Here is a 16,515-nt window from a genome sequence, read left to right as displayed (position 1 = left end):
AAAATAGTATTTTGTTGGTTTTAAATAAATTATCAGAAAAGCTGACCTTAGTGAGATTAGAATTCCAAAGAAAAGGAGACAAGTAAGTATAAGTCAACATACATATGCTTCCTGTTAGAAAAAGAAAAGTCCTATGTTAATTCTAATTAGATAGTTCCTGCATGGTCTGAAATAGGTAGAAATCCATCAATGGAAATCTGTCTGCCTGATCACCTATGGAGAAAGCAGGAAATATCTTTTTTTAAAACACTGCCTAATCACAATAATAAGGCAGACATATCAATACAGCAAGAGGAGTGCTACATCCATGCTCATGTCACATGTATGTATAAACCTACACATGAAACACAGCCAAAGAGCAAACTTTTGGCCAACCTACCTTGCCAAGGGTTCGTTATATAGAATACAGTTCCTTAAGCAGGGATCCAATTAATAAAAAAATGAAGGTTGGGCAAATTATTAACATTTTACCTAGCCAAAATAACTATACACTATGAAAATGTCTAACAATCAGAAATCAGACAATGGGAACTAAGGAATCTGGAAAAGCATTTAGTGAGGGGCTACATTTCTTTTTTTGTACTTTGCATGTACAAATTTTTAAAATATATTTCAAATGAATCAAAAAAGGTAAAAAATATTTTCCCAAATTTTTCAGTGTCTTAAAATACACTAAAATTTGCTAACAAGGTCCTTAAAATTAGTGACCTCATATTTAGAGAAAATAACATAAAAACACTTCAAAATTTTTTTTATTTGCTAATCCACTATGAGACAAACTTTCCTTTGTTTTTCACCAACAAACTAAGACAATTTATAAATCACAAATAGCTATCATTTAGGTAAAATTTCATTTTTCTATCAAGAAAATTTTACACTTATTTTCCATTTTAAAAAACATAAATGCTAATAATAATAATGACAATAATAGTATCAAAGCTAATATTATTTTTAAAATTCTGATAGTATTTAACTGAAGTTCAGTTTAAATAAAAACTAATATATTTCTGTAGGTTGTTATTAAAGTCTTTTCTCTGTGTTAGGAAAGGCTAGTATATTTAAGTAAAAAATTAAACATTTGGTATTTAGTTTATTAAAAAAAAAAACACGATTTTGCATTATTACCTTTAAAACTAAGCTATTTGTCTTTAGTTACTATTTCTCAACTGCTTAACTTAAAATATGGGAATATATATGTCTCAACTCTCTAATGCAACTGAAATAATATTTTGAAATTTTGCGAGGCATGGTGGCCAACACCTGTAATCTTAGCACCTTCTGGGAGGCTGAGGCTGATGCATCACTTGAGGCCAGGAGTTTGAGACCAGCCTGGCCAACATGGTGAAACCCAAGCTCTACAAAAATACAAAAAATTAGCTTGGCATGGTGGTGGGCGCTTGTAGTCCCAGCTACTGGGAGGCTGGGGCGTGAGAATCACTTGAACCTGGGAGGTGGAGGTTGCAGTGAGCCGAGATCACATCACTGCACTCTCGCCTGGGCAACAGAGTGAGACTCGCCTGCTTCAAAAAAAAAGAAATTTTAAGTAGTTCTGATTATTAAAATAATACATGCATTGCTGGAAGATCTTGGTAATTTAAATTATATTCCCTTATAAATTAGTTTTTATGATAATTTATCCACAAACTTAGAAAATGAGACTCTAAGAGGAATAGTAAAGTTCTGTCTCCCGTCATACCTGGCAAATGAACAATTTAAATTGTTAATGTCTGTAAGCTGCCTTTTAACCTGTGTACCTCTATCAACTAGATAGTGCCTGGTGTAGAAGAGGCATTAAATAACTGTGGAATTTATTTACTGCATAGACTGGTAACTTTTAAGAATTCAGACACACATTTTAACTACTATCTTACTTTTAAAAAGCCTTATAGCCAAAAAGTTAAGATTTCTAAGTTGTATGAATAATTCCAGCTGTTTTCAGTGACCAACCCATCTTAGAGATGTATCAAAGCAAGTTTTACAAGAAATAAACAGATCAATTTTAGAAATAAATTGCTAAAACATACATCTGCCTTCAGTGGCAATACACGTGGTTTTTCTCTAACATACAAGATCAGCAAAGTAGCTTGATATAAAAAAATTATGTTGATGCTTCCCATTATGACAACTATTAACTAAATAATGAGCAAGGAAGCAACGGAAAAACGTTAAATGTATATTGTAAAATATATCTACCAGCCTAATACAATTTTCTACCTTAAATATTAAAATACAATATTAAAGACAACTTAATCATTCTTGAATTTAAATTAAGTTTTAAAAGAACTTTACTTACTTGTTTGCACCTAAAAAGTAACTACCTTGGTGTCCTTGTCCATATTCTAGTTGCAGATCCTAATAGTACAAAATAAAATATTTAGCACAAGAGTAGTATATCGCACACCATGATACATTAATATATATTATTTTTAAAGGACAAGCCCCAGACCCCCAAATAAATCTGTATTGCTATACATTCTTAAAAAAGAAGGATTTCATGAGTTCATAGTCCTGATTTAAGTATTTTATTATTTGAGTGTTTTTCTTGGAATTTTTCTGAATAATATATGCAAAGTTTCATTTTTGGTTACTGTTACTTTAATTAACTTTTGGAAAAATCAGTTTTTAGAAAGAAAAAAGCTCAAATAAGGTATTTATTCTCCAGTTATAATGAAGCAACAATGTTCAGAGAAGTGAAGAAGCAACAAAAATCTTGGTTTACTTTGTATATAGTATCTGAAATAATTATGTATATATACACATTCACATATCTCTACTGCTATTTCATGTAGGTAATAATTTTTTAAAATATAAAATTAGGTGTTTTTTAAAAGTAAATTACATATATGAACTTGTACAATATTATACACTGTATTGAAGGACTTTTAATTATTTTTTTAAGAGTATAAAAGCAAAACTTCAAATGAGTATTAAGGCAGTTCCTCAACTATTTAAACACTTTCCGACTTAATGCTGTGGGTTATAGAGTGTTAAGAATTAACATTTAAAAGGATGAACAGTACACATGCTCAACTCAAATGCCTTCTTGAGAAAAAGAAACCTGCTTTCCAACAACCATGAAAAGCATGAAGTAAATTTAGCTGCCTTTTGTCCCCTTCTTAAAGAGTCACGGTAATCTACGCACTGTTTTAACCATTAAGGGGGAATATTTGACATTTTAAAAATGAATCTTATTTACATTAGAATATAGCGTATTTAAAGCGCTTTTTACGTTTACAAGATATTCTCAGATTCATGATCAGGGCTTAACACAAAAGTCACCCTAGGGCTTAACACAAAAGTCACCCTGGAGCAGCTGCCTTCCAAGATTGCCAGGGAAGATTATCTGCAGCCTTCTCCAAGTCTCCACAGCATTCAACACACAGAGCTCCTCTAGCACTTATGCTGCATTTTAATCTATTTACATGTCTGTAAAAGTGAGCTCTTTAAAAAATGGGAAATGATCAAATCTATCTTCTTTCCTTACAGCCTATGGTCTAGCATTATTCCTGGCACAAACTGACTGCACCATAAATAAATGCTTGTTCAAATGCCAACCGTTTATTTTCCCATAAATAAAACTTCAGCCTCATTAACATACATAAAGCTAATTCTAAATCACAAAAAATACTAAGCCTCAGAATATAAGGATTTTAAGCAATACATTGCATTTAAGAGAAAAGCACTTTAAAATTTAAATATTCCAAGATCTGTCAAAAAATATCTGATGAAAATTAAAATCAAAATCCTGGTTTAGACAAGACTCAAATTTTGTCTTCTTCAATATTCGTGTTCTTCCATGCATAACAGTAAATGTTCTTATCAGTGTCAGAAAAGACAACACATCATAAAAAAGATTAGTTGACTGTCACACTGGTATCACACGAAATTCTAATGAAAAAGGACATCTGTACTCTTTAATTTGTAATGACATAACTTAATAAGATAAAATCATTGTTACCACAAAACTGCACAGTTTAAGTGGTCATGACTTAACTATTGAATCCTTAAACTGCAGTATTCAGTAAAGAGAAGTACTAAGTTAAACAAACACAAAATTTGTTTTCTTCAGCTATGGATAACTGGGCTCTCTATCAGACCAGCTACATTTTTAGCCAATATAATCTCTAAGCCTTTAATCAAATGACAGCTTCCAAAAGCACACATTCGTGTGGAGTGGCCATGGCTTCTGTTATATAAACACAGATGTGTCACAGAATATTCAGCTCATCTGATACATGACAAGTAAAAGGTTGGTAATAATGATTAAAAATAAAGGAAACAGGCTGGGTGCAGTGGCTCACGCCTGTAATCCTAGCACTTTGGGAGGCCGAGGCGGGTGGATCATGAGGTCAGGAGGTAGAGACCATCCTGGCCAACATGGCGAAAACCCATCTCTACTAAAAATACAAAAAATTAGCTGGGCGTGGTGGCTCGAGCCTATAGTCCCAGCTACTTGGGAGGCTGAGGCAGGAGAATTGCTTGAAGCCGGGAGGCGGAGGATGCAGTGAGCTGAGATCACGCCACTGCACTCCAGCCTGGTGAAAGAGAGAGACTCCATCTTAAAAAAAATTAATTAATTAATTAAAAAAACAAAAAAACAAAAAAACTGAGATCAGCAGTATATTTAGAAAGGTAAGAAAAGTATCTAAAATAACTAAGGCAATACATTAATAGAAAATTGAGCATAGGCTCATATAGAGAACAACATTCAGGCCAGGAGAGAAGTTGTAGATAGATCCAAGTCTGATGATTAAATGGGTCATGTCCCAAGTCTTACCAGGAAAGGCGAAATTCAAAAGGGCTCATTCTTTAACAATTTCTTCTCCCTAAACTATGTTATAGCAACCATGGAACTAAAACAATGTGCCAGGAATACCATAAGTAAAATATTACTTTAAATCCTTCTAAAACGTTTCTGATCTCATTTAATACAACCATTGTTTACCAAGCACCTATTATCTGACAGGAATTCAGACAGAAAATCAGATAAGGAAAATGAGAAGAAATAAAAAGGAAAGGAACAAAAGTGAAACCAGGGCAAAGTTAGTGGTTAATTATATGTCTTTGGGGCAGTCCAAGAAAGACTGATCTAAAATGCTTTTCAAAAAGGATTTGGAAGTTATTCCATATCAGAAAAATGCTACCAAAATAATGCTTGGAAAGGCACTCAAACTATCCCAAGATGATGGTATCCTATGGCCATTCTTCATAAGCTAAACAAGAAACACTTGAGTATGCCAGCATAAAAAAAGTTAGTAGTGCTAATCAGGCATCAACTTGTTAGTGAATGACAATGTTTACACAGTAGAGTCAAATAAGCAACAAGTGCTGAAAACATGCAATAACCTAGTACAGATTAAAAGTTCAAGATCGTTATCCTCGCCCAATTAAAATATCTTTTTAGGTTGCAAAGTCCTAATTTCAATAGTTCATTTTAATGAACGGGAGATTATTTCGTGTGAGAAAACTGAAAATGAACAAAGGATATAACATGGAGCACTGGAAAAGGAAAAGCATATGACCAAAAAACATCTTATTGTAGTTTTAAAAAAAATCCCCTTGGGAGATTTAAGTCTATACCTGATGAGAAAGCAGCAGGAAGTCAATAGAATTGATACAGTTCACTACAAAAACACAAAAGAAAAAAATACTTGAGCAATATATCTTGATCAAGAAAAAGAGAGAACAGGAGAAATATTTTCTCATCAAAAATGAGAAAATTATGGCACAAATAAGGTTGTTAGTGAGATACCTTGTAATGCAGTAGATGATTTATAGAAATAGAGAGGGGATGGATCCAGGATAATTCAAATATTTTTTATTTTTTAAAAAGTCAGAAGAGCAAGTAGAGTCAGAATATTAACTGATCAAGTTAGGATTCTGACTAACAAAAGCAGATTAAGGAGCCTGAAAATTGAATAACATGACTTTTGTACTGCAGGCTCGGAAATGAATACTGGCAAGGTGAAGTATACTATATACTTCTTCAGAGCAATGATTATGTTACTATTTATTTATTCCCCTCCATAGCCATTAACATAGTGTTCTTTGGGTTTTTGTTTGTTTTTGAGATGGAGTCTTGCTTTGTCGCCCAAGCTGGAGTGCAGAGGCGCGATCTCAGCTCCCTGCAACCTCTGCCTTCTGGGTTCAAGAAATTCTTCTGCCTCAGCCTTTCAAGTAGCTGGAATTACAGACATGCACCACCATGGCCAGCTAATTTTTGTATTTTCAGTAGAGATGGGGTTTTGCCATGTTGGCCAGGCTGGTCTCAAACTCCTGACCTCAAGTGATCCGCCCGCCTCGGCCTCCCAAAGTGCTGGGATTATAGGCGTGAGCTACCGCGCCGGGTCAACATAGTCTTTTATACAGAATTAACTTTTTATTTTTTTTTTTATTGGTATATGGGCTTAAATAGCCAGTAAAACTATGCAAATTAGAAAAAAATAGCATCAGTTAAGATGGATGTGTAATATAACCTTTTAATCTGAAGACAGCATTTTGCCGATCAGACAAACCAATTTTTATGGTTATGGGCAAAACTCTTTTAATTAATTTATATTGAGTTTTTGTTTTAAATTCAGGCATCTTTCAAAAATTCTCATACTGTCAATTCTAAAAGATCAAGCCCTATTCTGGCTTCGTATATTAATTACCTGATTTTTTTTGTTTGTTTGTTTTACAAGAGCACTTTTGGATAGCACAAAAGTTGAAATACAATATTCTAAATTCATTTACAAAATCATAAAATAAGTACAGTTGGCATTTAAAACAACCAGAAATCACGGGTAATATGGAATGTTTAGGCAGCAAGGTCTTTAAAGGGGTAAATGTTCCTTCTGGTCCCAAAGGAATTAGGGTTTTTACCTTGGTGCCAATTGCCAGCTAAGATGAGGGCCAGACATTTTGGATTCCTCAGGCTTTTAGTGGTCAGCCACAAGCATTTGTAAGAGAAGAAATCTTGTTCATAGTGCCAAGATTTTAGAATTGATAACATTAGAACACAGAAATAACTGTGGCTACTTCATACCCATTAGGATAGCTATTATCAAAAGTTAAAAACAAAACAAAACAGAGGATAATAGCAAGTGTTGATGAGGAGGCGGAGAAATTACAAGTCATGTGCATTGCTGGTGGAAATGTAAAAATGTTGCAGCTGCTGTGGAAAATAGTATGGCAGTTTCTCAAAAAATTAAAGATAGAACTACAAGTCCATTTCTAGTTACATATCAAAAGAGTTGAAAGCAGGGACTCAAACAGATATTTGTATATCCATGTTTATAACAGCATTATTCACAATAGCCAAAAGGTAGAAGCAGCTCACTGTCCATCAATAGATGAATGTATCAACAGAACGTGGTATTTACATGCAATGGAGTATTATTCAGCCTTAAAAAGGAAATTCTGACACATGCTGCAACATGGAGGAACCCTGAAGATATTATGAAATTATGCTAAGTAGTGAGCCAGTCACAAAAGAACAAATATGCTATGATTTCACTTATACAAGATAACTAGAGAAGTCAAATTCATAGTCAGAAAACAAGAGTGTTCACTGCCAGGGGCTGGAGGGAAAAAGGAATGGGGAGTTATTGTTTCATGAGTATAGAGTTTTAGTTTGGGAAAATGAAATCATTCTGAAGATGGAGAGCAGTGGCAGCTGTGTAACAATGTGAATGTACTTAATGCCACTGGACTGTAGACATAAGCATTAAAATGGTAAATTTTGTAATGTGTATTTTACCACAATAAAAAACCAAACCAAAACAAAACATAACAGTCGGACATATATATTTATTTTTAAAAGGTGGGGAGCCCAGTATGTTTTTACTTTAAAAACATATACCGATGATGTTGGGTAGAGGCGATACAGCACAGTGCTTTAGTTTTGAATTCCTGAGTCAGGCTGCTTAGGAATCCCAGTTCTGCTATTCTTAGTTAAAGAGTAACGAATTTCAGCTTCTTTGCACTTTAAATCACCTCATTTGTAAAACAAGAATACTAACACATTTAAAATGCTTAGAATAATGCCTGGTATATAAAAACCTGTAGATAAATGTTAGCTTTTGTTACCATTGGGAGTGAGCTTTAAGGTTGATTTTATAAGCTGTATACTCTGACAGATATTTCATTCATCCTCTTCTGCCAGAACTATCCTAACAGTCCCTAAATCCCTCCATTGTCACAAGACCCCGTCAACTGCTCCCCCGTACCACAAGAAACTCCTGATTACAGGGCAGGAAGCAGGGATGAAGGTGGGAGCAGTTACAGGGAACAAAGCCATAATATGGTAACTTATTCAAGTTACTAGGCTAGTTCCACATGTGGCAGAGAAAAGAGTATTTGTAATTTTTTTTTTTTTTTTTAAAGATGGAGTCTCACTCTGTTGCCAGTCTGGAGTGCAGTGGCGCAGTCCTGGCTCACTGCAACTTCCACCTCCCAGGTTCAAGCGAATTCTCCTGCCTCAGTCTCCCAAGTAGCTGGGACTACAGGCACATGCCACCACGCCCAGCTAATTTTTTGTATTTTTAGTAGAGACAGGGTTTGACCATGTTGGCCAGGACGGTCTCGATCTCTTGACCTCGTGATCTGCCCGCCTCAGCCTCCCAAAGTGCTGGGATTACAGGCGTGAGCCACCGTGCTCGGTCGAGTTTCTGTAATTTTAAAGTATTATGTTTCCAGTTTTGTTGTTATCTTCTCTACATGGAGGATATTAATAAATACTAGAATCAATTCAAAATGTTGATTGTGTTGTCTTTATTTCTGCAATAAATTTCACTAATTGTCATTCTACCCTAGATGTCTAATTCTGAAGACATTTTCAATCCAGCAATCACCGATTGTGTTTTCTTCAGACATTCTATCTCACTTGGCCCTATGGGTTAATACTTAATTCTCACACATTTTGTCTCTTTAGGCCATTGAACACATCCCTTCTTTTTTTTGAGACAGTGCGTTTACTGGCTCTCCTAGCTTTTCAACTGCTTCTTTCCTACCTCCAATGTTGGTTCTACCTGAATGTTAAACATAGGCATCATCCACTATGGTAACCAGTTTTTTGCACTCTTTTTTCAGATGTAACAATGGGGAACATATGTAATTTCGTGGCTTCATCTACCACTTCCTCTTTGATAATTTAAATCTACTTTTTAAAAAAGGAATCCCAGATTAGTGTAATTCCAAAATCTCAGCTGTCAGCCTGACATCTCTCAAACCTGTGGTCTGTGCCGGCAATTGTTTCCAATTCCTGTGAAACAGAGCCAGCATCTGTCCCTTTTCTTCCTGAAGAATCTACGATGTTCCTACACAATACTGACATTAGTCTTAGTCCCTCCCAGAAGCCAGATAAGCCACATGGGCCCCAAAGCTCTCCTCCTTCTCTCATCTCTACAATACTTACTGTATGTTAGCTTCCCCTCACCAACACTTGCCACTTGGCAAAATTTTGGCAAGCCATTATGTATTTTGTTGCATGGGTAAGAGTTTGAATGTTTAAGTACATTCTGTCCAATAGGACAGCAACCTCCCTAAAGAAGGGAAATTATGTCTAAAATCTCTTTTATATTTTACAAATGTCAGAGGTCCTAGATTAAAAAATTTACATAAAGAATCATTTAAGCCAACCCAAATTGAAAGATGTATGTTACTAAGGTAAAGAGGAAGGAAAGAGAAGAAAACTCCATTTAAAAGTCAGAAGTAGAATCTGGGAGTAAATATGTGGGTAACTTGGGGCTCTCGCCAACCACAGTAGCAGAAAGAACTATTTACTTAATAACAACTATTATTTATGTAATATTTAATCGCATTAATTTCTCATTTTTTCTTATGTAATGGTAAGACAGTATTTATAACTTCAGGAATGCTTTATAATCTAAATTTTGTCCTAAGGAAACCAGACATGATAGTAATGCTGAAAAATTAAAACTTCATCTGAGAATGATTTCATTGTTAATGTAGGAGCAAATTATTTTTACAAATTAAATATGTACCATATATTATATGAATAATATATGTGTGTGCCATATGATATATGAATATATATTATATATGCAATACATATGAATATATGTACCATATAACATATAAATAGTTTATATATATGTGGATGGGTGGTTTCTAGTTCATTAAAACAAGTTACATCATTAAACTGGACATTTTTACAGGGAAATGCCATTTCTTAAAAAAAAAAAAAAAACCTGAATATACGAATGAGAAAATTAAACATTAACATTTTTCATAAAAAAGACAAGCATGTTTATTTATCACTACAGCATTATATTTGAATAGGCAGATATACATATGTAACTTGTTATGGGAAAAAATTGCCACAATTCTTAATATATGGAAGTTTGCTAAATGATAGCAACTTATAAAACAATGCTTTAACTGGACAAAATGTTTGATCTTAAAAGAAAACAATTAAGACTAAAACAATGCTGACAAAGAAAATCAGAAGATGAGAAATACCAGATTAGATCTTGCAGTGTAGTATATTTCTTCTGAACTGTCCAAAAAACCATCACTGTCGGGCTGTTTAGCAGAGACCAAGAAACCCAAGTTATTTATGCTTAGACTAAAAGCCACAAATTCACAAAGGGAAACTTTCACAAACGAAGTAAGTCCTGCTAATATAATTTTATTAAGGCAAATGGAAAGTCAAACTGTATTAGGCAGCTTCTAAAAAAGCAACATTGCAACAATTTTGCTCTAAAATGCAGTAACTAAATTAGTACAGAATTTAAATACAGGCAATGCCAACTTACAAAGGGAAACAAAAAATAAACTCAAACTGCCTTAACAAAACACAATTAGCATTTATAAATATCATGACTACTTTTTCTTAATTTTCTCCACCCCTCTTCATAAATGTCAGGCTTTGGTATCACAATATGATCATTTTAAGACTTTAACATTCTATTCCTCCACACTGGTACATTGAATTAGAGTAACTATAAGGTAAAGACTAATGACTCCCTTTGTATGCTTCAGTCAAGAGAGCTAAAATAAGCGTTAAACTGAATAAGAAAGCTCCTACTTCAATCCTTAGTACTTATTAAGTTATTTTTTCTCTTATTAACTAGCAAATTAAAAAAATGAAACAGACATCATATGGAACTCTGGCAAAATAATTTCTTTAGAATTTTGTATTTTCTAATGTCTCTTTTTTATTTTTCTACAGAATATTAACATCTCAAATAGCTGCAAAGTATTTTGCTTTTATGACTGAATCTAATATATTATCATTTATCTGGAAAGGAGTATATAAGACAACAAAAGAATCATGCAAAGTATATTCATAAAGTTATAGCAAGCCTTAAATGAATGACAAACTTCATTTACTATGTATGCGTCATCTCCCTAGGTTTTAGTCCTCTATACAGATATGACACTACTCTAATGTTTGGAAACCATGGCATTTATCCTAAAGATACATATTTTTAAAAGCCCCTCAAAAACAGAAAAAATAAAAAATAAAAAAAAAAATTAAAAGCTAGCATTAAAAACATTTAATCAGAGAATGGTAAAACTAGTAAGTTTCTCCTAAAATAATTTTGAAAATATTCAGCAACACAGATTTATTTATTATGAATTTGAGAATTACTTACCTTTTTGTTTCCCACAAGTTTTTTTAAAATTTTATTTTATATTTTTAAAGACAAGGTCTCACACTTTTGCCTAGGCCAGAGTACAGTGGTGCGATCATAGCTCACTGTAACCTTGAATTCCTGGGCTCAAGGGATCCTCCTGCCCTAGCCTTCCAAGTAGCTAGGACTACAAGTACACACCGCCATGTAAACTAAGTTTTAAAATTTTTTTGTAGAGACAGGGTCTTACTATGTTGACCAGACTGGGACCTTAAATGTTTTTGAAAATATTAACGACTAGCTTTTTTGGTCAGTACTAATACATCACAGAGACAAATTAAAACATTTATTTTCAGTGTTAACATTGTAAGGCTACGCTACTTACAAGTTCATGATGTGGTTCTGTCTCCTTTCTTAAGGGTGGATCAAATTTCACTTGGCCAACTAAAAAAGAAAAAAAAAAGCAAAACCAGGATGTTTTTATATTCTTAATGACAATAATTTAAAAAGTTATTCCATGCTAAAAGACATTTAATGCTACCATCAACCACACACTGATCTCCAAAGATTTTTGTTTTCAATTTTTAAAACTGATACTAATAAGTGTAAATATTCATGGTGGTGCATGTGATACTTTGATACATGTGGACAGTGTGTAATGACAAAACAGGGTAATTAGGATATCCATCACATCAAATATTTATCATTTCTTTGTGTTAGGGAACACTCCAAATCTTCTAACTATTTTGAAGTATACAATACACGATTGTTAATTATAATTTCCCTACTCTGCTACCGAACACTAGAATGCATTCCTTCTATTTAACTTTATTTTTGTACCTATGAAACAACCTCTTTTCATCCACCTATCTCTTACCCATTCCTGCCTCTGGTAACCATCATTCTACTCTACCTCCATGAGATCAACTTTTTTAGCAATACATATGAATGAGAACGTGAGATATTTGTCTTTCTATGCCTAGTCACTTAACATTAATGTCCTCCAGTTCCATCCATGTTGTTGCAAATGACAGGATTTCATTCTTTTTTATGACTGAATAATATTGTGTTGTGTATATATACATTTCCTGAATGTATGAATATAAATATATTCATCCGTTGATGGGACATATAGGTTGTTTCTTTATCCTAGGTATTGTGATAATGCTGCAATAAACTTGGGAGTGTAGATATCTCTTACATATACCGATATCCTTTCTTTTGGATGCATAATCCAGTGGTTCTGAATCATATGGTAGTTCTATTTTTAGTTTTTGAGGAACCTCCATACTGTCTACCATAGTGGCTGTACTAATTTACATATCCATCAAAAGTATATAAGAGTTCCCTTTTCTCTGCATTTTCACCAGCATGTGTTATTTTTTGGCTTTTTAACAACAGCCATTTAAACTAGTGAAATGATATCTCATTGGGGTTTTTCTTTTTTGATTTGTATTTTCTTTACAATTAGTGATGATGAACATATTTTCATGCACCTGATGGCCATTTGTACGTTAGCTGAAAAAAGCCCAATAAAGTCTGCTTTATTAACTGCTAAAGCCTAATTTGTTAATTCTAGGCCTTTTCCACAGTAATAAAAGAAGATGATTAACAAAATTATATGTGTGTACAATCAGGATCTAACTTGCTACTTTGTTGTGACTAGGCACAAAACAGAGACAATCTTTTTTTGTTTCATTTTGTTCTTTGAGACGGAGTCTCTTTTTGTCACCCAGGCCGGAGTGCAATGGCACAATCTCGGCTCACTGCAACCTCCACCTCCTGGGTTCAAGTGGTTCTTGTGCCTCAACCTCCTGAGTAGCTGGGACTACAGGTGTGAGCCACTACACCAGGCTAATTTTTTGTATTTTTAGTAGAGACAGGGTTTCACCATGTTGGCCAGGCTGGTCTGGAACTCCTGACCTCAGGTAATCTGCCCACGTTGGCCTCCGAAAGTGCTGGGATTACAGGTGTCTGGCTGTAATCGTGCCTGGCTGAGACAATCTTAACTCAGTATTTAGGTGGGTAGACAGCAGCTGATACAGGGTACTTGTGGAAGCCAGCCTGTAACATGGTCCCCAGTGACTCCTCCCTCTTGGTATTCACAACGCTTCCACATTGGATCAGGGTTGGCTGTGACCAAAAGACCAGAGTAGAAGTAACTGTATATGAAGTCCAAGATAAAGTTTCTGTCTTGGGCTCTCTCTGTTGGATCACTTGCTCTGGAGCAAGTTACATTGTGAGTAGCCCTAAAGAGAGGCCTCTTGGCAAGGAAGTGAAGCCTCTGGCCAATAGTTCATGAATGAGCTTGGAAGTAAATCTTCCAGTCCAGTCAAGCCTTCAGATGACTCCAGCCCTAGCTGATATCTGTGTGCAACTTTATGAGACCTTGAACCAGAATTATTCAGCTAACCTGTCCTGGATTCCTGACTCTCAAAATCTGTTAAAGACAATAAATGTTCATTGTTTAATATGAGCAGATACACAGAAAGTGAGAAAATTCAACACCTTCAGACTTATACTAAAAGAAATACTAAAAGGAATTATTTAATCAAAAGAGATCCATAAGTGGTGGTACAGAAATACAGTATTGAATGAAGAGCAAAAAATTGGTAAACATACAGATAAATACAAATGAATATTGACCATGGTTAATGACAATAATACTGTCTTACAGGATTTAAAATATATGGGAGTTGATTTTAAAATGTTTATTGTTTTAAACTACTAAATTTTGGGTTTGCTACACAACCAAAAACAACCACTGTAGCTAAAGTATAAACTAGCCAGAGTAGACACAGATTAACTGTACTAGATTCGTCTTTTCTTTTTATTTGCTGTTCTAATGTATTGAATGTTTCAGTACCTTTACCTTTTATTTCTATAGCTCATTATCATTATCTGATCTTATAACCTGGGTAAAACCCTCAAGTCTCCTGAGATAAAAGCAGAGGAAAAAATATAGAACAATAAAAAGAAAACAAACAGCCACAATATATTACATTTCAACTAGTAAGAGTTTCAGCCAAAACCAAAACTTCGCAACCAAGGTGAGGAAAAGAGTGAGATTTCAAAGCATCATCACTTTTCTAATGGTTTTATTTCAACTTTGCATGTAAATTTATTGTGAACGTTAATATCAATGAAAGAAGACAATGGGATTTGAATATTTAGCAACAGGAGGCATAAGGAAAAAAATGGTTGAGAAACAGCCCTGTAATATCTCCAATTATGTGTGGGTATGTATATGCTTTTAAGCTGTTAATGGCTCAGATATTAAATTTTGGCCCTTAGATCTGGTAAGTAGGTTAAGAATGAGTCCATCATAACTGTTCACAATTGATCACACATCAAAGATTACAACATAACTTTTAGTAAGGTATCAAAACTAACATATACTTCATCGTGATAAAGGCCTATTGAACAGCTTTTACCTATACTTGTCTTCACATTCCAAAATTAAGTCTGTAACAAAATTACATGAAGACAGTCTTGTGCATCTATCTGCCTTGTGTTACTGTCACCTGTGAACATGCCCATTTCTCCCACCAGACTGTATAACTCCCACTGTACTTGAACTGTGTGGAGAATGCATTTGCAGAGAGGGAGCAAAGTCCCTATGGACATTCAAACCTTACACTGGTGTCACTCTTCTGCTCTCTTCAAATTCCCTAAAGTTATGACAAACCTCTGCCACAGAATCTTCCAGTTACTCTTCAAATAACTATTGGTCAATCATCCCAGTCTGCAGCACTGTTTATGATGCTCTTTTTTATGTTTATTTTTTAAACTTTTATTTTAGGTTCAGGGGTACATGTGCAGATTTGTTGTATAGGTAAAAAGCTTGGATCATGAGGGTTTATTGTACAGATTATTTCGTCACCCAGGTACTAAGCCTAGTACCCAATAGTTACTTTTTCTGATCTTCTCCCTCCTCCTAACCCTTCACCCTCAAGTAGGCCCCAGTGTCTGTTGTTCCCCTTTATGTCCATGAGTTCTCATATGATGTTCTTTTTTTTCCTTTCTTTTTTTTTTAAATTGAGACACTGTCGCCAAGGCTGGAGTGCAGTGGCAGGATTTCGGCTCACTGCAACCCTCTGCTTCCCAGGTTTAAGCGAGTCTCCTGCCTCAGCCTCCCGAGTAGCTGGGACTACAGGCACATACCAACAGGCCCCGCTAATTTTTGTATTTTTAGTAGACACAGGATTTTACCATGTTGGTCAGGCTGGTCTCCAACTCCTGACCTCAAGTGATCCACCTGCCTCGGCCTCCCAAAAGTACTGGGATTATAGGCGTGAGTCCCTGTGCCCAGCCTAGACATCTAGTTTGAAATAACATACACATGCATATTCACTTAGAAGTTGAGAATCACTGATATGTTACCACAGAGTGATTCAGAAATACTATGCTATAAAGGGACTGACAATGTAATTTTTTAATAAAATCAGATAACAAGATAGAGAGCACTTTAAATTACATTTTCAACAGTACTGAATACATAAAGTTTTCTAAATCAACTGCAAGAAATCTCTAATTACTTTTTTTACCCCCCAGACAGAATCTTGCTCTTTGACCAGGCTGGAGTACAGTGGCAGGATCTCGGCTCACTGCAAACTCGGCCTCCCAGGCTCAAGCGATTCTCATACATACCTCAGCCACCCAAGTAGCTGGGATTCCAGATGCACATCACCATGCCTGGCTAATTTTGGTAGCTTACGTAGAGACGGGGTTTCGCCAAGTTGGCCATGCTTGTCTTGAACTCCTGGCCTCAAGTGATCTGCCCGCCTCGGCCTCCCAAAGTGCCGGGATTACAAGCATAAGCCACTGTACCTGGCCTCTAATTACTTTTTGTATATTAAAGAAATGATAAAGATATTTCATAATTACTTCTTGTATATTAAAAAGCTTGTTTATATATATATATATATATATA

At 34.8% G+C, this 16,515-nt stretch overlaps 1 protein-coding gene across 4 annotated transcripts in view; it reads right to left on the bottom strand.

The window, feature by feature from the left end:
• The window catches only part of MAP4K3 (mitogen-activated protein kinase kinase kinase kinase 3), a 187,965-nt gene that overhangs the window by 47,682 nt on the left and 123,768 nt on the right, over positions 1–16,515 (bottom strand). For 3 of the 4 annotated variants that reach the window (XM_033175931.1, XM_033175932.1, XM_033175934.1), the window contains 3 exons: positions 11,968–12,026; positions 10,465–10,527; positions 2,294–2,352 (listed from right to left, as the gene is read on the bottom strand). In XM_033175931.1, the coding sequence (XP_033031822.1) occupies positions 2,294–2,352; positions 10,465–10,527; positions 11,968–12,026 (181 nt within the window). The remainder of the gene's footprint in view (positions 1–2,293; positions 2,353–10,464; positions 10,528–11,967; positions 12,027–16,515) is intronic. The other variant, XM_033175933.1, reaches the window with a different exon arrangement.

The sequence above is a fragment of the Trachypithecus francoisi genome, unplaced genomic scaffold (assembly GCF_009764315.1).
Source record: "Trachypithecus francoisi isolate TF-2019V2 unplaced genomic scaffold, Tfra_2.0 Lachesis_group17, whole genome shotgun sequence".
In the NCBI taxonomy this organism is placed as follows: domain Eukaryota; kingdom Metazoa; phylum Chordata; class Mammalia; order Primates; family Cercopithecidae; genus Trachypithecus; species Trachypithecus francoisi.
The sequence above is the reverse complement of the archived record's forward strand: the minus strand, read 5'-3'. Positions and strand labels throughout refer to the sequence as shown.